The sequence below is a fragment of the Parasteatoda tepidariorum genome, chromosome 1 (assembly GCF_043381705.1).
Source record: "Parasteatoda tepidariorum isolate YZ-2023 chromosome 1, CAS_Ptep_4.0, whole genome shotgun sequence".
Classification (NCBI taxonomy): Eukaryota; Metazoa; Arthropoda; class Arachnida; order Araneae; family Theridiidae; genus Parasteatoda; species Parasteatoda tepidariorum.
The window spans coordinates 58,633,661-58,654,730 of record NC_092204.1 but is presented as its reverse complement, the minus strand read 5'-3'; the positions used below and the strand labels follow the sequence as shown (position 1 = coordinate 58,654,730).

Below are 21,070 nucleotides of genomic sequence, written 5' to 3'. Positions count from 1 at the left end.
TTTATAGGTTGCATTTAGTAGTTCAAGCAAAGAATAGTTCAATGAATAAATAAATCAAAACAACGCTTATTTTCATGTGAATTGCATAACCTTGTAGAATAATTAATCTCATTAAAGTGCACAAACGCTTAAATAATTCGTCTAATTCAAGTAAAATGTGCGAGAGTGTTCTCCAAATTTAAAATTATCATGTCTCATTTTCTCGAACGATTAACATATTTTAGAAAGCGCTTGTTATGATGGCTACTGAGAGATATATATTGAATGCCCATTTAAAGTGACATTGTGTGAAAACTGTTCAAAAATAAGAAGTCTTTTAACTTTTTAAAATAAAAATTCTAAGTATTGAGAAATATTATTTAAACGTGCAAAACGTCCTTTTTTTTTAAGATAAAACTTTTAGTATTAATGCTTATTTATGTTTTTCATTTCTTTGTACTTCTTTTTTTTTTTTAGAAAGTCTTAGTAAATATTTTTCTGACCCTTATGCTTGCTTGTAAGGACAATTTATTGGTGCATTTGAAAATAAATTCTTTAGAAAATTTTTCTAATGATTTTTTTTTAGATTAGTGCTTTGTAATACACTGCTCAAAACAGTTCGATGATATGAGGTTGTGGGTTGATCTTGCCCTTTGAGAATTTTTTGAATGATTGATGCATTATCAACAGAGGCTATGTGAGATAAAAATGACATTTGTCTGACAGAAAAAAATGCGTGCTAATGAGCATTTAGGTACAAAAGGGAAAAAACACAATTTGTCCATGTGAGAAAAACAAATTTAAAAAAAGAGGCGTTTCCTTTAAAAAAATGTTTTCAGGTGGTATGGTTTCCCCGGAAGACGGCCATCAACTAGTCTGGCTCAGATTTTTAGATTTGTAAACATTGCAAATCGAAAATTAAAAATGAATCGAAAATTAAAAATATTTATTAAAAGAACATATTTTCCAAAGTATGACATACATTTAAATTTAAAGAATATATTTGCCAACATGCAAGAATATTGTTATTGAATACTTAAATTAAACAGTTAAAAATTCTATAAATATAAAATTGAATTTAAGATACGCAAAACTTCTAGTTACTATAAAATTTTCGAACCTAAAATGTCCTAAAATAAGTCCATTTTTATTTTTGTTGAAACAGCTTAATGGGATACAAAAACAATTTTCTACGAGAAGGGTTTTAAATAACATAATTCGTATAAAATAAAAATAAAAAATAAAAATGGTAAAAATTCCCAAAATTTATAAAATATTCTAATTATCTTAATGGTTTTTGCACCCTAATGTTATATTTAACAAACTGATGCATTAACATTTTCGATAAGAAGTATTTAAGTTAACTTTCAAATTTCGCACATAACTATTGGAATACCTTATTTCAAAAAATAGTCTTAAAATCTTATTTCAAAATTTATATTTTAATATGAGCAAAGCAAATGTGATTTTATGAGTAAATAATTTTAAAAAACACAAGTTTTATTATTGGATTGTTTAATTCAATAATTTACCTAAATTAAATCAAATTTGAACCGAACTATTTTTATATTTTTTGGTGAAGGGGTGCAAATAACAACACAGCTTAAAAAGTTTTTAATTTTAATATTCCTCGCAGAAAAGGCGGATATAACTTTTTCTTTATTTTAATATTAAAGCGGAACATCTATTTGTTACTAGTAAAGCAGAACATCTATTAGTTAGTACTAAATTTAAAACAAGTGCTACTATTTCGCTACTTTTCAGTGAAGCATTTTCAGACACAAAATTCTTTACAAATTTGGCCTTGAAATCACTGCCAAAAAACTTATTGAAACTTATGAATAAGCCACTGAAAGCCTTTAAATACGTTAGCTGCCATGAGACACGTATGACGTGTCACAGTTGCATTTTTTCCTCAACATTGTAGGCAGCTAACAAGTTAAAACTGTATTCCGAATAGCATTGCATCTGTTGATGTATAATCTGTTATGAGTTGCTAATTGAGCCATAAAATAAATTCAAAAAGCTTTTTAAATAAATTTTTTTTTTAAATGAAAAAGCCCGAAATTGTAATCAAAATGGCACAGCATCTGTACAAAATGGTTAGTAATTCAGCTTAAAATCAATACAGAATGTATAAAAAGTGAGAATATATAAAATATCAAAAAAGCAACAACTTTTTTTTAAAATTATCATTGTAATCGATTAATATATAATCGATTTTAGGCTGTGAATGTGACCAATATTTAGCTGGTTATCGGTATATGTGTGGAGGACGATCACCGTAAAAGACTCTGCGTGAATCACTGTCAATACTGTCTTGCGAAATCTGCATATTTATAACAGGAGACATATTATGAATTTGCGAAGGATTGTGTGTTTCAGTTGGATAGCCAGGCGGAGGTGAATTGAAGAACCTGTGGTTAGGGTTCTGATAAGAAACGGAGAGTAGTGGCGGATTATCTATATATCTTTGATTATCATAAGTATTATAAAATGCATGGTTTGAATTTGAATTGAAAATTGCATTATTAGGATTCCCGTAAGAATTTGGATGCAGTGAACTATGAATAGGATTATCGAAGTATCTTTGTTGATCATAATTATTATAAGACGCATGGTACGAAGGGGAATTGGAAACTGCATAGTTAGATTTCTCATACGGATTTGGGAGCAGTGCACTAGGACTACCAATGAATCTATTTTGAGCATGATAAGATTCACTGTTTGAATTCCAATGGAATTCCGAATCTTCTTGATTGCTGTATGAAGAATGATGTGCTCCAAACACAAAATAGTCTTTGGAACGATTTCTAGGCTCGACAGGTGGTTCTGTATTAGAATTTAGGTTTTCCACAGGTTTTTTCCACTGTCGAATACGATTACTGCGTTCTTTACGATCCAGTCTCTTAAGATAAGAATGGTGAGAGTCTTGAAAATTGTCATATTTTTCCCTAAGAGGTTTTCTCCTTTTCTTACAATACCTTCGAGGTGTAGTGAAAGTTTCTGCTCTCTTTTTGTTTTTCTCCGTCTGTTTATCATTTGTACTTTTTGCAAGATCATTAGGCTTGACTAAAACAGATGATACCTAAAAATTATAAGAAAAACATAACTGCTTCAAGAAAAATAGTAATACTAAACGTAAATTAAACTAGGTTAATAAGAGACAAAATAATGGCACATAACCTGAAACACATTTTGAAAAATACTAGTGATTTATATCAATGAAATGAGGTTTATGCATGTTTCATAGAAATATTTATATTAATATGTTTATTAAATATGTTACAACATTTACCTTCATTACAAAAACCCACTAGGAAACCATTGCACTTTACTGTGAATAACGTTATTTTTTTCCCCTAACAAAATATTATTTTAGCATTATAGCTCCACAGAAAACAAAAGGTGTTGCTAAAACTTTACACCTCTATCCGTTCGACTAACTTCTTCCTCCCGCTGAACAAGATCCTCATTGCACAAGCTTTAAGTAATCAAGCTTAAAGTAATCGAACATTGCACATTGCAAAATTTAATGTGCCATTGAGAAGTGTAAAATCTCTCTATTAATCTGCGTAAACTATGTTAAATGGTTTTGCGCTTTAAATATGTAAAGATCATTTTAAGAAACTTAGTACAAATAGAAATGATTTTTTTGTAATCGTCGTTGAACAGCCAATCCAATTTTTCGATTTACGATTGCCGATGTTAGACTCCGTATCCTTGTAATCTTGAACTCAATCCAGAAGACAAGGGAGATCCTGGATCATTGGGAGAAATTTGCTTTCTTGGAGGACTTTTTGATGAAACCATCCCGCATTTGCGTTACATGGAGAGGTAAACCACGGAAACCTCGCACGGTTAACCTGACGGCAAGGGGACACTCACCTAAATCCGCCTACCACTGAGGATATTTTACGTAGGAACTGTGGTCGGTGCGAGCCGGGTGCGGAATTCCTATCGTCCGGGTTGAGATTCGAACCTGGTTCACCTCATTGGAAGGCGAACGCTGAGCCACCATAGCTCTTCTTATAGAAATTATTGACAAAATTTATGAATAAATTATAGCAATTTAAATTTTTAAAAAAAGATACCATTCAAAAGTTATTTTGTTATACAGGGTGACTCTAAAATATATGTCAAAAATGTAAAGGTAGGTAGAGGGGACATGAATAAGCATATTTCGGATAGGAATGTGTGTGCAGTAAAGCACTAGCTGGTAAAGCAGAATGAATCAAAGGAAACTGAAAAGACAAATAAAGACATAAGAAAATTCAATTCTCTACCGGCTTAGGCGGCATTACCTCACACACAATCCTATACGAAATATGCTTATTTAGGTCCCCTCTACCTACCTTTACATTTTTGACATATATTTTAGGACCACCCTGTATATTGCCTATTTGTTGAAATCTAGGAAATTGCGTCAATAAATTTATCATACAGTTATAACGAATTTGTAATTTAGAAATGAAGTCATACGAGGGTTGCTATTTATATTTCTGACCTAATAATGAAAAAACAAATATGTAGGATCGGAATTGGTTTTATTGTTTTTCAAAATATTCTCCATACACTTTTGCATGCGTTTGAACCAATTTTCAAAGCACTTTTTCCAGTCCGATTTTTGATGTGTGGGAATAAGAAGAAGTCATTGGGTGCCAAATCAGGGCTGTACGGCGGATGACCCATCAGTTCGATCTTTCGCTCCGTCAGAAATGCCTTTGTTTGAGTCGATGTGTGAGAGCTCGCTTGCTCATGATGAAGAATGATTCGCCTGTTCTTCTGCTTTTTTTGAATTTCTCCGATGACTTCTGGCAAACAAATGGTCGTGTACCATTCTGAATTGACCGTCCTGCGTTTCTCTAACGCCACTGTTGCCGCATGACCGTTAATGCCGAAGAAACAGGCAATCATTTGTTTCGATGTGCTTCTTCCTCGAACAACTTTTGTTGGTTTTGCCTCGTCTTGGAAGACCCATACAGTTGATTGCTGTTTTGTTTCCGGCTCATATGCATAGATCCATGATTCGTCACCTGTGTAGATGTTATACACAGCCTTTGATGTACCTTGAACGTATTTTTCCAACATTTCCTTGCACCAATCGACACGAGCCTTTTTTTGAGCGTTTGTCAGATTATGCGGGATCCAACGCGAACAAATTTCTTTTACGCTCAAATGTTCATGCAATATTTTATTCATGCTAGTCATGTCCAAAGACGCCTCTATCTCACGGTATGTCACATGACGATCTTGCTTTATCAGTTCACGCACAGCATCGATCTTTTCTGGCACAACAACGGATTTTGAACGATCTGCACGGGATTCGTCCTGGATCGAACATCGACCACGATTAAATTCGTTATACCAATTTTTTACTCGAAAGTTATGAAGAATAATGGCGCAAAAATGTTCACGATTCAATTCCATTTTTTGAAAGAGAAAAACTTTTCAATTTACTGTCAACAACACAAATGAAGCTATAATGGTAAATCGTCTGCTGAATTTATNCTCTTTCAATTCTAGCCCTCACATGCATGTCAAATTCAGTTCTTTTATTTTTTCAAAAGATAGGGAAAAATACTTTTTATTTACGATCTTGAAAGATGAGATATTGCACATGTACAATACAAATTTTCGTGCGCGTTATACGAAGAGTATATCTTAAAATTTAAAAAAGTAATTAGAAATTACGGGTGCGCGTTATACGCCGGGGCGCGTTATGCGCCGGAATATACGGTACTTTTGAATTATGAAAGGTACATTTTTTTACCAAATACACGGTAGGTCCCACGCCTACTTACTGCATTCACCAATCCTTGAAGAAATATTAGGATTAAAAATTAAACAACCCCCCCCCCCGCCTCCGGAAACCTCAGGGAAATGTGGCAGGAAAGATAAAATAATCTTTAAGGTTAAAAGACAGAATAAACAGAAATATTTATTAGATGCATAAATAGTGTTCTGAATTAACTCGGTTCATGATGTTACAAATATAACTTCGAAGTTAACATCATCATCATACAATATGCAGGTCAGAATGCGAGGCATACATACAACTATGTATGCCTCACATTCCGCGAATTTCTTCGAGTGTTGCAACAGCTCAGGAGCAGGGATCGCAGAACCAAGGGGGCTTTAGCCCCCTCATAATTGTTAATTAAAGGACACAGCCCTTTTTAGGATTAAAATTTTTCGCTCAATTTTTGTTAAATTAAATTTACAATAAAAAAATGCCGAATTTTTTGCGTCTGAAAAAATTCTAAAAAAAAATAGTGGTATAAAAATTTTTTTCTATTTCAAGCGAACTTTAACATTTCCTTGGTGAAAACTGCTTTCAAATCATCTCTTACTCATCCCCCCGCCACAGAGGAAATATGCTGACCGATGGGTAAAGTCTTGGTTTCAAATGTAACAGTGAACAGAATAAAAATTAAAAATAATTATAAGAAACTGTGAAACTTAATTTTAAAAAAAATACCGATAATTGAGAGATAAATAATTTATAGATAAGAAATTTCTTTTATTAATTTTATTTCAATTCGAACCAATTAAATTTTAAAATTGCAAATTCGAATTTGATTGCCATTCTGTGAGGGTCAGATAATTGGGACTCTGTTAATTCTGTATATACATTCAGGGAGGGAGAATCCCCCCCCCCACTCCACTCTTGAGATACTTCCGCGATCACTGCTCAACGAGTCCTACAACCAGATTCATTGCATACTTCACAGGCTCGTGGTACATGGTATCTGAAAGCTTCTCACAGAAAGAGATCAAACTTTGATAAATCAAATAAATGTGGGGGGCATCAGCAGCAACCACCCTGTGCTACTCCTTGCACAGAAGCATTGCAGTAATCAGTTGCCGAGCACAAACTTGCAGCGTACAATGATGATATAGCACCGTACAATGCGTACAATGATGTTTTCAGTTCTAGGTTTTATCAACCTTTTATATACATATATAATAAACCTTATGTAAAATCCCTGTCTCCTCGAGATGTTTGTCGATACATTTTTCTGATTTCCTGTATATTTTTTTTATTTAATAGGCTAAAAATAGACAACTTCTCAAGAAAATATTATTTTAAATTTATATTATAAATTACCTATGAGGAAGAGAGACATTCCACGCAATACTAATGTGAGTTAATAGCAAGTTAGTGACGTATCGAACAGCTTCAGGATACCAATGAATCCCATCAGGAGTCCTCCTATGAATTTGGAGTTTAAGATGGTAATGAGAATCCACAACATCGAATCCATGATCAACAACTACCTAGATTACATTCATTTATTTAAAAGCATTTCAGTACAAAAACATAAAATAACAAAAAATAGACTATCCAATTATGAATCAGTAGGTCTAAGTTGGTGATTATAGTAGATGAATGATTAATAAACCAAACCGTATTATTGACTGTATCTGGCTACTTGGTAAATTTGAACAGCCAATAATTCGGTCGATAAGTTCGTCAGGTCTATATCTTTATACGGTTCGAGATACTCATCTATACTATATGCTGCGTTTTGACTATTAACTTGCTATATGACAACTCTTTAAAAAGGAATATTTCTCAATGAATTCTATTTGATTTCAAATTCCGTTCCCACGAATAATCAATTTAGCAAACTTAATTATTAGAGATCGAACGAATGAACTTAACGAACTTAAATATTCAAAACAGAATTCATTATTTAGTCTCAAAAACGTGTATTTAGATTAAACATAGTGTTATTTTGAAGGGAAAAAAATAGGATTCAGATCTTAGTCACTAAAAGAGAGTTAATTTCAGTAGTATACAGTGTATCAAACCTAAGAACTTTTCTCCTCCTAGTGTCTGCTGAGATCTGAGCGGTAGTGGTGAGTCTGCTTTTATAAAAAAAAAGATAAAAAAGGGAAGCTCAATTATTTTCAATTAAAATATTTGTCTTTCAATTATAAAAAATTTCCAAATGTTTTTTAAATGAAACCATTGTATTATTTTCTAAAAATCAGTACGTAGAGAATCAGACAGAAATTAAATAAATTCTCTAACACTGTGTTTAAGTTCGTTAAGCACAGTTCGTTCTTTTAAACTATGTTTAGTGTTAATCAAAAATTTAACCTAATGAATTATAGATTTAAAACGGACCTCAATGCAAAGTGGTTTTAAAGCCGTAGTTCATAAAATTAAAAAAAGTTTTTTACATAAAGCAATTTTTTAAAATGATGGAAAAGGAAACTTCACTAACTTTTCTAGCATAATGATTAGCTTCCACAACATGAAAGCGTATAGAATATTTCAAAAATTCAATTTCTTTCACTAGGAAACCTCCATTTGGATCACATGCAATGGGTGGAGCTGTAACCCAAATAACTAAACAATCAGGCATTCGTTCTTTCAAGTCTTTCATCAGACGAACCAAATTCTTTTTGTAAAGTTCAACGCCATTTGGTCCCCATCTATAAATATAATAAATTTCATTATTATTTTCAAAACGCTACAAGTTGTCTACTAGAAGTTATATTTTATACTATATTAAAGTATGTATGTAGCACTAATTGAGTATTTATAAGACAACTAAATAAGGAGTTTTTAAGGTCTACCTATAAAACTTTTTAAAATTGCTTTTGGAAATTTTCAACAAATTCGAATTATCTGTGAACAGGACGTACTGTAATCACTGCTCTTAATTTATATTATTTCAATTCTTCAATAAAAGTCTACGCGTTGGGGTCAAAAATCAATAAATAACTATTAAAATCTAGCGACAAATCACTATCAAGGAAGACGGGAATAAAAATACAAAACCTATTAGATTATCAGGTGAATTCAGAGGTTCGGACCATTCTGATAATCGTATCTTGAGGACCATTCTGATAATCGTATTTCAAATATTGTATTTTTGGACAATGAAACAGATAGTGATGTTCTTAAATAAGCTTTTCTCAATGGTTATTCATCAGATTTTGATTTGTTTTTTCCTAGTTTTGATATTCATGAGCACATGTTTTTTGATTTCACCTTCCATAAGTATTCTAAAAATATATAAAGGCTGCGATTATGGAACGCTTCAAATTTTTCTAAAAAATAAAAAGAGGAACAAACAGTTTTTATTTATTATTTACATTTTTTTCAATGAATTGTACTTGAATTTTAAGCGTATTATTAGGAATTATTAATAAAATATAATCCAGAGAGTGTACTACGCTATATCATCTCAGAGTATACCCATTTTGATATTAAACGTTAATAAAGCTTAGTACCTTACTTTGAAAAAAAAGTGGCGCTATAAGCAGTCATAAAAAGAATTGAAGTATCCAGAGGTATAAGGTGGTCTAATATATAGTAATCAAATCCAATAATCGATTTTTCTCTGAGATAAATTTTATATCTACGCGTTGGAAGCTGCAAGAAACTCTAACACAATATAAACTCAACGTACTTTCAGAAAATATGTTTTTATTGTTATTACAGAAATTAATGTAGCCTGATATTTAGAAAATATGGCAGTTAAAGCAACACAATTTTGAAATTAATTTTTATTTGTCACAAAACAAATAAAACGATATTACTCATTATTTATTAAGAAAAATTAGTTCTTTACCTCCATAACGGCCCATGCTATATAATATATATTGATCTAAAATAATTAACAAAAAAAAATTCTAATTTAACCTGAAAATAACTTAAAAATCAATCAATTTTTAATTCATTATCAGGTTGTTAACAAAGTAAAATTTATGTAGTTAACAAAATAAAATTTATGTCCTTTAACGATCCTATCAGTATTGATAACCGCTGGAGCATTAACCACATAACTTGTCAATTTAACCCAAGCTACAGCGGGCAAAGTAGACAAGGTTTTAAATTTATGTTAAAGAAACAGGATAAATAAGTCAAATCTAAAGAATTCTATAAATCACTTTTACCGCACATTGTTGGAACCTTGGGCATCATAGTTTTGGTAAAGCCAAAATTCTTTCCGCTACCATCAGCTCCTCTTGATGCTATGAAATCGTGTTTCATTCATATGAATGCAGATACCTTAGTTAATGACATGAGTTTCTCGCACATCCTTCATAGCGCTTGGAAATGCATTCTGCATTGATTAACCTTCTTCTGCTAACATGGTTTCTTCAGTTTTGCTTCCTACCCACATTTTTCCGTTGACAACTTTACATTTCCTTTTGTTTTCCTCTTTCACGTTTGGTGAGTCTTGAAATTGAGGGCCAGTTTTCGAGCGTTTGTAAGAGGCGTCTATTCTCATGACCTTCATAATTTTTTAAATTTTTGCAATTTTAACTTAAATTAGTGCTACTATATTACTGAACATTCAACAACGAAGAATTTATGTCAAACAAAGTAAATTAGCTTAGGGGAAATACTTTTAAATTTTCACTAAAATATAAATAAGAGATAAAACATTTTCAATCTTTGTAAAGATGTTACAGTAATCTCTCAAATTCTTAAAACTGGCAAAAATTAGAAGCTAATTTAACAGCCTAAGTTATTTCACAGGTTTGAGAGTTTAACTTTATGCTTCTTTGCATGCAAACGAAAAATCACAATTCTTCTTGGAAAAGCAAAATGCAAAAAAAAAAAAAAAACACTTTTTTTGTTTATTTATTAACTTACCTTGTCACATCCCATAGGCAACTATTGAGTAACACTACATCAGGCATATTCTGTGGATCCTTTGACAAATCATTCAGAATTTTTTTGACGTATTTATCGTAAACTCGAGTCAGGAAATAAAAAGAAAGTGTAGTATTTTCATGATATCTTTTTCTTTCTTCTTTATATTCCCGACCATTATATTTTAAAGTTCCAGACACCAATCTATCACCAAAACAGGAAGTTTCTCCCTAAAATATATATTAGAAATAAAATGTATGTTAGAAATGATAGTTTCAGAATATTTGTCATGTAGAATCAGGGGTCTGTCCAGACATTTTGTGAAAGGTCCGTTTTTCGTGAAATTGTGAAAAAATTACTCTCATTCTTTCAACCAGGGTCCGCTTTTATGCATTTGTGCAAATAGGGTCCGTTATTGCAAAAAAAAAATTTTTTCAAGGAGTTTTTAAATTGTAAAGACATACAAGATTATGCTNAAACGTTAATGAAAGCATTTAATAAAACTTAGTACCTTACTTTTAAAAAAAAGTGGCGCTATAAACAGTCACAAAAAAATTGAAATATCCAGATAAGTGAAACAATGTTCGTTCACTAATTATAATTTTATTACTGTAAGCGAAACAATGTCAAAGCTCATAAATTCATTCTTTTTAACATACCTTGTCACATCCCATAGGCAACTATTGAGTAACACTACATCAGGCATATTCTGTGGATCATTTGACAAATCATTCAGAATTTTTTTGGCGTATTTATCGTAAACTCGAGTCAGGAAATAAAAAGAAAGTGTAGTATCTTCATGATATCTTTTTCTTTCTTCTCTATATTCCCGACCATTATATTTTAGAGTTCCAGACACCAATCTATCACCAAAACAGGAAGTTTCTCCCTAAAATGTATATTAGAAATAAAATGTATGTTAGAAATGATAGTTTTAGAATATTTGTCATGTAGAATATAGTTGAAAATGAATGAAATGAAGTCGAAAAAATATAGAGGATAAGGGTTCGCAAATTAATATTTTAGCGACGACGATCGATAAAATCTATCATAATCTGATGAATCACTATTGAAGAAAGCGGGGAGAATAATATCAAAAACAATAACTATCGTTATTATTTCCACTGGTATTTTTTTTTTATATTTTCAGTTCTACTTTCCTCACTAGTTATTTGATAGTTTTCGCCAGCGTTTTTGTTTTTCAACAGCTTGAATGTTAATTCTTTACTTTAGACAAGGCTCCTCAAAAAATATATTAAAGACGGTGATGAACTTGTACGTAAAAGTAGTAGCACCTTGTTTTTAAACAGTACTTTACAGTATATAAACAGATAAAAAAATATTATTATAAAATTGCTAAATAATTGTATTCGTTGCAGAAAAATAAATGATAAAAAAGAAGGAAAAAATTTATAAAAAGAAATTGGGAAATTCTTGTCATAATTGTGAAAGATATCGAAATTTTATAGAAACTGTTCTAATTAAGACATTTAGAAAAATTAGAAATTAGAAGCAACTGTATGGATTAACTGACAAGGGAAAATAGTGCGATTAATTTTAAAAAGAAAAAAAAACAATTTTAGTTCTCTTTCTTAAATAAACCTAAGTTTAATCCACTCTCTTAGTAAATAAAATCAATTAACTACAAAATATTTTATTAATTTACAGTAAGTAATCGAAGAAAAAACATTAAAAGTAGTTCACTTATTCATTCATTAACTGACTCAGTCATCTAAATTATGTCTAGTTCAAAAATTCAAACTCCTTTTAGAGGAGAGCTTTTGGGGTGAAAATTAGGGCATTTTATCTGTTTAAAGCAATAATCTATCTGCAATCTTGCATTGCAATCGGCAATTTTGCCACTGATTTCAATGCGAAACAGCTTGTGATGCAAAAAAACATATTGAAATTTATAAAATACTAAAGCAAACAGTCAAAGAAATAATCAATGTCAACAAACAAGTGATTGGTTAAAAATTTATTTAATAGAAATAAATCTTACTTTTTTCTTAAGAATACTCTGGGCAATGAGTCTATTTTTGTCCAACAAGCAAAGTATATCTTTATATAAAGCTCTTATATCTAAACATAAGAAACATATTGAATAAGAAAAAATTTGCGATAGACGTAAGCAAAGAAATTAGAATTTTGATAGCAATAATATATTCATATTAAATAGGCTAAAATAGTCTGTAACTAAATTAAATGTACATGATTAGATGGATGTTTAATTTAAAGATACGAGTATCAAATGCAGTACACCAAAATGTATAATTCAATGACACAAATAACGAATGCAGAACACCAAACTGTTTAATTTATGGCACAAGTAACGAATGCAGAACACCAAACTGTTTAATTTCTCTACTATCTTTAAAAAATTGAAAAAAGTTCACTCCAAAGAACGTATTATACTGAAAAATTGAAAAGTTATATTACATACTTTTAGATCTATATTTCTTAAAACACTATATCAAGCAATAAACAAAGTTTAAAACATAAGTACACTTACTAGAATCTCCCATAAAGACAATATTTTTATTTTTGAGTAACTTCTTAACATCTTTCTGAAGAAATATGTCAATCATGTTAAAAGTATTGGCTGATGAAAATCTGAAATAATTAAAAAAATAATTACTAAAATCCAAAAAATAAAACTTTAGAAAATAAAACTTTCAAAGTAAAAACTTTCAAACAAAGTGCATTGGATATAACTATTCGAATATAATTATATTTAATAAAAATTTGATTTCTTCTTTTTTACTAAATAAAAACAATTTATCGGTATAAATTGTTTGAAATTGTTTTTCTTTTCTAACAATAGTTCTTTTGGTTCTGCTAACATTCATGAAGATTTAAAAAACGTGATTTGTTTTTAATCGAACATAGAACGATTTTTTTTATTCAATTTTAATAATTGACACATTATGACAGTATTTAAAAAAAGAAGTTTGAAGGCATCATTACTAGTTAAGACTTAACGTGATTCGATCTATATTACGTTTCTTTTTCAACTATTAAAATTGAAACAAAAAAGATGTTTTTATTAAGATGAAGCATATATTTTACTATACTTTTAAAGAATTTAAAAATACAAAATTAAGCATAGGAAGAAATACAAAACTTACCCATAGAAAAAAGTTTTTAAGTAAAAGCATCAAACTCAAAATTCATTTCATGAGGAATACCCACTGTGAATTCCATATACTTCGTGGCAACTTGGTAGTATTTTGGAAGCTTTATGAGTCTGCCTGCCCTAGCGATCCCACCGTTCCACCTAACGCTCTGTAGCTTGGAGGTGGCGGGTTCGAATCCCGCTGTAACACTATTTGCATCTTCGTGATGTCCTTCTCTAACTTGCGCTATCTATTCTTCAACTTGATGAGGTAAACTTTGTAATAATCATACGAGCCTGCATATGTGGGAGTATCAATGGAGCTTCCCTAGCCGAGGGATCTCACCCACCAGGCACTCTGTGACTTGAAAGGTGCTGGGCTTGAATCCCACCGTATCCCTTGATGCCCCTTCCTCATGTCCTTCTCTAACTTGCGTTTGAGAACTTGACAAGAACTCGGCTAACGTCAACTTGACAAGGGCTTACAAAACGTACTTTGTAATGCGTACATATCCCGCAGAGGACAGATCATAAAGGCACGTTCCCCAGTAGAACACCGAAGTCAAGTATCACTAGGTGCGGTCAGTAAGCAGGTAGGTGACCGCTTTGATCAGCCTGTGTAGGGACCAAGGATGAGCGGTATCAGTTCTCGCTAAACTGTTCTATTGTAAAGTGCTCGACTGCGCGCAGATCGTCTGGCTACTACAGCGGAGGTGCCATCCCCTCTGGAAAGAATCAAAAATTGTGATTGTTCTTCGAATCTTCCTCAGGGATGTTTACCAGACCGTCGCTAAAAGCCCATTGTGCAGCTCTGGTGCGACGTAAATAAACTACCTACCTAATATGCACATTAGCCTGTATAAGGTGTAATAATAAATAAGTGTAGCTGGTGGGTGGCCACTTGGATCTGTCTGCGTAGGGACCAAGGGCGTGCGGTATTGGTCCTCGTTTAACTGTTCTACCGTAAAGTGCTCGACTTTACATGCAGGTTGTCGGGCTACCAGAGCGGAGGTGCCATTCCCTCTGGAAAGGATCAAAATTGTGATGGCATGTCTTCGGATCATCCTCGGGGATGTTTCCCAGACCGTCGCCAATAGCCCATTGTGCAGATTTAGTGTGACGTAAATGAACAATAATAATAAATAAGCGCAACAATAAAATAAATTAATAAATCGAAGCTTTTGTGTGATGTTGCACTAAAGAATTATAGTACTTTGATTTTTAGAAAATTTTTGATTGAAAATCGGAATTACGAGATGAAACTTTGCATGAAATTGAAAATTATTAATTTTCAAGTCCATTAAATGTTTTATTGTGGATGGATATCTAATAAAGCAAGTTTTTTATGTATGTTTCATATAGTTTGAAATGATGGCATATTCGACATTAATTTAATTATTTGGACAACAACAAGAAAAATCAAAACCCGAAGCTGCCGCTAGTCCTGATTTGTACCCCAAAACAGCACCGGTGGACTTCAGTGCTCGGACACACTAATAGGTCCTACTCAAGTAAAAATACAACGTTAACCTGAAAGACATTTTAAAGCAGGCTTGATATGGCAACTCAAAGAGGGGAAAATAAGATGCACCACTCCACCTTTAAAAACGTATATAAAATTGAAAACGATCTTGCCTTCACCTATAGTTGCTGCTATCTTGTGGCAATGATGAAAATAAAAAAAATTTCACTATTCCTTTCAAGAATAAAATGCGTAGAACTCGTTTTTTATGCTGCTCACAAGTCATTGAATTTTACCTTTCTTCATGGAAGATGATAGGAAAGAGGGCCCACTTTATAGAAAAGAAAATTTTATAGTCTATAGTAAATCGATATCTTTGATTTCAATAAGTTAAAAGCTCTATGAAAACTGCAGTAACTGGTACCGCCATCTTCTTCTTCTTAGGCACTACAGCCGGTTACCGGCCAAGGTCGTCTCAGTCAGTTTACCCCATCTAGATCTATTCGATGCTATATTTCTCCATCTATTAACTCCCATGTCCTATGAGTATTTCTCTATCTAATTATCTTGTTCTAGGTCTTCCTCTGTTTCTCTCTGGTTTTAGAAGGTTATTTTTCGAAGGTTTTAATCGTAATAACGACTCTACCGTGGTGTGCTGCAAAATTTCGCTTTAAGTAATACCATTAATGATGATTATATAAATTTTGCTCTTTTGATAACGTCAACAGTAATAATTTTTTGTGTAACACCTTCTGTGTATATAAACATAATATTGCAAGCTATTTACTTTAAAGTTATTTTTAGAACTGTGAAAAAATATTTTGTCCATTGCAAACATATTGTTCAGATATATTACACAAGTTTAATATTCTTTTGAATATTTCAATTTGTTTTCAAAAAATGAATAAATAAATTGTCATACAATTTAATATTTGGTGGAGAAGTTGTAAATTAGGAACTGAGTGAATGTGTAAAAAATAGAAGAGAAATTTATTTATTAGCTAACTCGAAACAATGAATGATAAGGCTTCAGTTTTTATTTCATTCCTTTTTTATTGTCGAAGCTTGGTTGCTAAGTAATGAATATTCGTTAAGTATTTCTCTCTTGTCGATCACTCACTTATGGTTATGATTGTCTTAATCTTAAATTACTCCTTCTGTGCTACGGCAAAAGTACTTGGCCTTTTTTTCGGGGGGGGGGGGNGGTGACTACGCCAAATATATATAGCTTCCTTGCATCCCAATTTTTTCGATATTTTGAGGGTCAGTAATCGAAACATGTTTAAAAAAAATCGTGTTTTATTCAGAGTACGTTTTTCGTCTGGTTTCGTAACTTAATTAATGGCTAGGACTAACTAATTAGTATATCTAAAGTCACCCTCTGGTACCATTAAGATTGACATTTAGTTAATCCGACCATTAGAATGAAAGTTATTGAAGGTGATATCTTTTGTTATTTTGAGCACTGTACATTATATGATAATGAATAAAACAATAGTAATACCTTAAGCTATAAGAAACAGAAGAAAATCTATTTGATGCTTTTAAAATATGTACAACATTAACTTAATATAACATTAAGTAAACATCGCATATTAAATTAAGTTAATTAATTTTCAAAACAACTGAGATTACTTCTTAAAGACACTTACATGAAACTAAGAAACGTTACAAATTATGTACTTCACAAAGAGAAAAAGAAAGAGAGATACATAGCCAAATTTATTTTTTTTAAAGGCAACTTAGATTTAAAACTAAAGAGCTATTTTTAATTACAAACAATATCATGCTGATGCAAGCTCTCCAGTTATAGCCTGACAGATTTTAAATGTCAACATAAAAATTTTCAAAGATATGTTTTGGCGAAGGCTGAACTTGATTGCAACCGTCTTTATACAGGCTTGCTCATTACTTGAACTTAAATCTCTTATCACATCTCAATTCTAATGTTCTAGATAACTTAACCTTTACGTTACATAACATAGCTGTAAATCTATAAATAATAATATGCATATGGGGGGCTAAGAATAAACTGTTAATTTATGATTTCAAAACGCTATGCAAACTCGAATTTAAAAGAAAAAGATGGATATTTCCCGAAATTGTTTCCATCACTTCTTACGCAATTCAACGCCGATTTAGGGTAGCCATTTTCCATTCTATGATTTTCCAAAAATAACAAAGGCTACATGTTTTAATTTGGAAACAATACGCCACCCAAAAAAATCAATCTATTATTCACAAACTTTTTGAAAATAGATCCTAACTACCACCATCAAAGAGAAGAATGTTAATACTATTCTTCAAAAGGAATTCAAGATGTTTCACTTATGCTGTTAATAAGAATTTATTTGAGACTTTTTTTTAAGTCACACGACTCATTGTCAATGAAAGCACTTAATTTTGTTGTTGTAGCTAATTTACGTCGCACTTGAGCTGCAGAATGTGCTATTGGCGACGGTCGAGGAAACATCCCTGAGGATGATCCGAAGACATGCCATCACAATTTTGATCCTCTGCAGAGGGGATGGCACCCCCCGCTTCGGTAGCCCGATGACCTGCACTCGAATTCGAGCACTTTACGATAGAACAGTTTAACGAGGACCAATACCGCATCCCTCGGTCACTACGTAGACTAATCCAAGTGGTCACCCACCCGCACACTGACCGCAGCCAGTGATGCTTGTCTTAACGATCAGTCCACTGCGGGACCATTTAATTTCGAAGGCATGGAGACGTTAGAATTTTATTCACTGCAAAAACACGGCAAGTAAAAGGAATATTGTGAAAAAATTTTAAAAATAGCGGCAAAAAAAACCAAAAAAAAAAAAAGTTTTGCATTCTTAGCTCATTCTTTAGCATATCACAAAGTTACGACGACATTGTTTCAAACTATTTGGGAAATGAGATATAGTCTGCCTGTTTAAAGCACTCCCCTCTGGAGGGACGGTGACTATGGTTACCAAGTTTAATAATTTCAAGAAGGGGTAAAGGAAGGATCATTTCAAGAAGGGGGCTTCGGGTTCAATCATTTCTCAATATTTACGAGAGAACGAAAGGCAAGCTAAATCTGTCGAGTCACAAAGTCCTCCATGTTCCCATAACAAATCATACCTCTGGGGGTCTTCCTTGTCTTCTGTTCCTTGTCTTCTGTTTTGGTTCAAAATTACAAGGCTACGGAGTTGAATATTAGTAGTCGTAAACCCAAAGCTGGATCGGCTGCAGGAAAAACTTTTCCTTGGATTAAGAGAGGGGCACACTGCACATATTTGTTATGATGCAACCCACCGTTTAGAATGTTTAATACACAAATTCCAGGCATGGTGTGAACCATAAGAAATAATTCTTAAATGAAATAAATTCAATTCTTAAGCGTCAAAATGCGGAATATTTAGTTGATACTGATTACTTAGTTATTAGTTGATACTGATTACTAATTTGATAATTTCTTACAATCATCGTTAATTTTAAATCTTTGTAAATAAATAAAGCTCCAAAGAAGAAATTTTTTTATTTCATTAATTATAAGCTGTAATTTAATAATTAAACTAATATATTTAACATAAAAATTATAAAAAATTTAATAAATATGTATTTAGTAAAAATATGCATTTTATAAAACATAAAATGATTTTCTTTCATTTTTTTAATGTTAATAAGTGTGCTTTGTTCATTTACATTCTTCACAAAAAATTAATTAAATGGATAAAAGTATATCTTCAAAATAATGATGTATCTCTACTAAAGACAAAGAAGATTTGAAACGAGGTACTTCATAATCGAAACGTAATTAAATTGCATCGCTCTTGTGAAAATGGGATAAAAACAAAATTGACTTACTTAATCAATATCTTATTTATCATGATACCTAAGAGTCCAGAGTCTAGAAATAGTTTAAAATTTTCTTAGAGCAGTGTTACACTTTGTTTTTGGTCTATCAAAAATTTCGAAAAAGGTTCTAAAAAATAAAGTACATCGAAAATAATGTTCTAAAAAATAATTCTAAATACACTCGAACTATAAAATCGCTGATATTTAAAATTTTGAGGGCTGTATGCAAACCTTGCATGGGTCCTTTAATTCATACGAGGCCAGCGAAAATACTTAAGCGGCCTGAAATTGATCACAAGAGCCTGGGACACAAACCTAAGGCTTGGAAATTGTAATATTATTCACAAAATTTGTATTTGCTTGCATGTTTTTGTGTTAGATAACTAAATAATCATGTACAGAATTAATCAAAAACAAAAAAAAAAAAAACTTTTTTGCATTTTCCGTATAAAATTAGAATGAAACATTGAAAGAGATTTTCTTATTTTCGTTTCATCATTTCAACTGTAATTCATCAAAAAAAATAATAAAAAAATTAAAAAAAGTAGTGGAAAAATTGATAATTAAACACTACTATAAACATTAAACTACACTATAAACATCTAAATGCATACATACATTTTAAAAAAATTGCTTACCACTAGCACGTAGTTAATTTATCCCAATTTGAACAAAATTGCTAAAAACCTTTAACTAAACACTTTAAAATGAAAGATGTCCAATACTCTTTAAAAATTATACGAACTGCGGAAGAGGGTAATCAACAGGGTATGGTCAGTGGTCATTATACTGCAATGAATTCTGGGATACAGTAAAAAGGGACCTCATCTCTCCCCCTGAAAGACATAAATTAGTTTCTTGGGGCGAGAGATACAAAACTTCCTGTTAAAAAAAAGTTCGTTAGAAGATGTGACATATAGAATTCAACTCTTTGAACTTGCCGAAGATAAAGACCAGCAACAGAATCAAAGAGCAATGTCGGTTTCAACATAGCCTTTGGCTATGCTATTGTCCATCTGTCATCCATCGCATTTGTCATCTTCTCAGCTGAGGAGAGAAGCATGTTGTAAAAACTACTTGCTAGTTATGAAAGAGACAAAGCGTTTCTACTAGTACTAACAACAAAACTAAAGATTATTGGAAAAGAGGTATTAGAAATTAATCTTTTTCAACTTATAAAAATAAAAATTTCAAGTTTAAAAAATCAACATTTCATGTCTTTACTCCATAAGATCAATTTTGCGAGATCACTCTAAAAACTGGCAAAAAGCGGCTTTGCCACAAACACACTACATTTCTGCAATTAATATCGTTCCAGGAAATGGAAGGGGTGAACATGGAACACCTGTGCATATTGTTGAAATTTCTATTTTTCGGAAACTCTTCTTTTCCATTATGTCCACACGTGCCGCATTAGAAGAATACAAAATTCCTCGAATGTCGATAGCAAAAGTCAAAGAATATATAAGTGCACACATTATATATTCTTTGGCAAAGTTGCAAGAAATGCAAGTGAAAAAAAAGTTTTTGAAAGAGAAACCTGGAGAAATATTAAGCACCGTAATAATAGGGGAAAAGTCCCTCGTAAATTATTATTTAAATTTAACATTCGATTTGATTTGGGTCGTAAACAATTATCCGAACATAAATGGATATTTTTTGTAAAATAATTTAGGACACGAAGTTTTAATTTGATGTTTACTGAAAAAGAATTTTTAATGCTTTATTTGCTGAAATACAGTTATATAATATATAACAGAATTGTTATAAATAATTTATTAATTCGTCTCTATGATGTTTAAAGTATTAAAAAAAACGAATAAATTATTTCAATTTAATAAAATGTTTACAAAAATAACTAGTCAAAAAAAAACATTATCTGTATATTAGGGTAATTCCATGCTCATTTTCCAATGCATTTTCTGTATCAATTGTATTTGATTGTAATTATTTTTTAAAAAAATTTATGATGCTCTCACAGGTCTTTAATTTTTGAGACTACTGTCTTTTTTCAAAGTCTCAAAGTAAATTATTTATAACAATTGGGTACTTGCAACTC

At 31.6% G+C, this 21,070-nt stretch overlaps 1 protein-coding gene across 1 annotated transcript; it reads right to left on the bottom strand.

Annotated features, from left to right (window-relative positions):
• Positions 1–908: 908 nt before the first annotated feature.
• Positions 909–13,963, bottom strand: LOC122273957 (PC-esterase domain-containing protein 1A-like). The gene is made up of 7 exons (XM_071180807.1): positions 13,732–13,963; positions 13,116–13,216; positions 12,606–12,685; positions 11,263–11,492; positions 8,217–8,427; positions 7,091–7,260; positions 909–3,067 (listed from the first exon to the last, which is right to left on the bottom strand). The coding sequence occupies exons 2-7, from the start codon at positions 13,189–13,191 to the stop codon at positions 3,052–3,054; spliced, it is 783 nt and encodes a 260-aa protein (XP_071036908.1). The 5' UTR covers positions 13,192–13,216; positions 13,732–13,963; the 3' UTR covers positions 909–3,051.
• Between the last annotated feature and the right edge of the window lie 7,107 nt (positions 13,964–21,070).

What these genes read in the sequence shown, in the direction of transcription:
- LOC122273957 (XM_071180807.1), bottom strand. Translation starts at nt 13,191, where the DNA reads ATGATTGACATATTTCTTCAGAAAGATGTTAAGAAGTTACTCAAAAAT. An exon ending in AGAGTATTCTTAAGAAAAAA is followed by an intron (nt 11,493 to 12,605) that starts GTAAGATTTATT and finishes TATACATTTTAG; the next exon opens with GGAGAAACTTCCTGTTTTGG. An exon ending in TGCCTATGGGATGTGACAAG is followed by an intron (nt 8,428 to 11,262) that starts GTATGTTAAAAA and finishes TTATATTTATAG; the next exon opens with ATGGGGACCAAATGGCGTTG.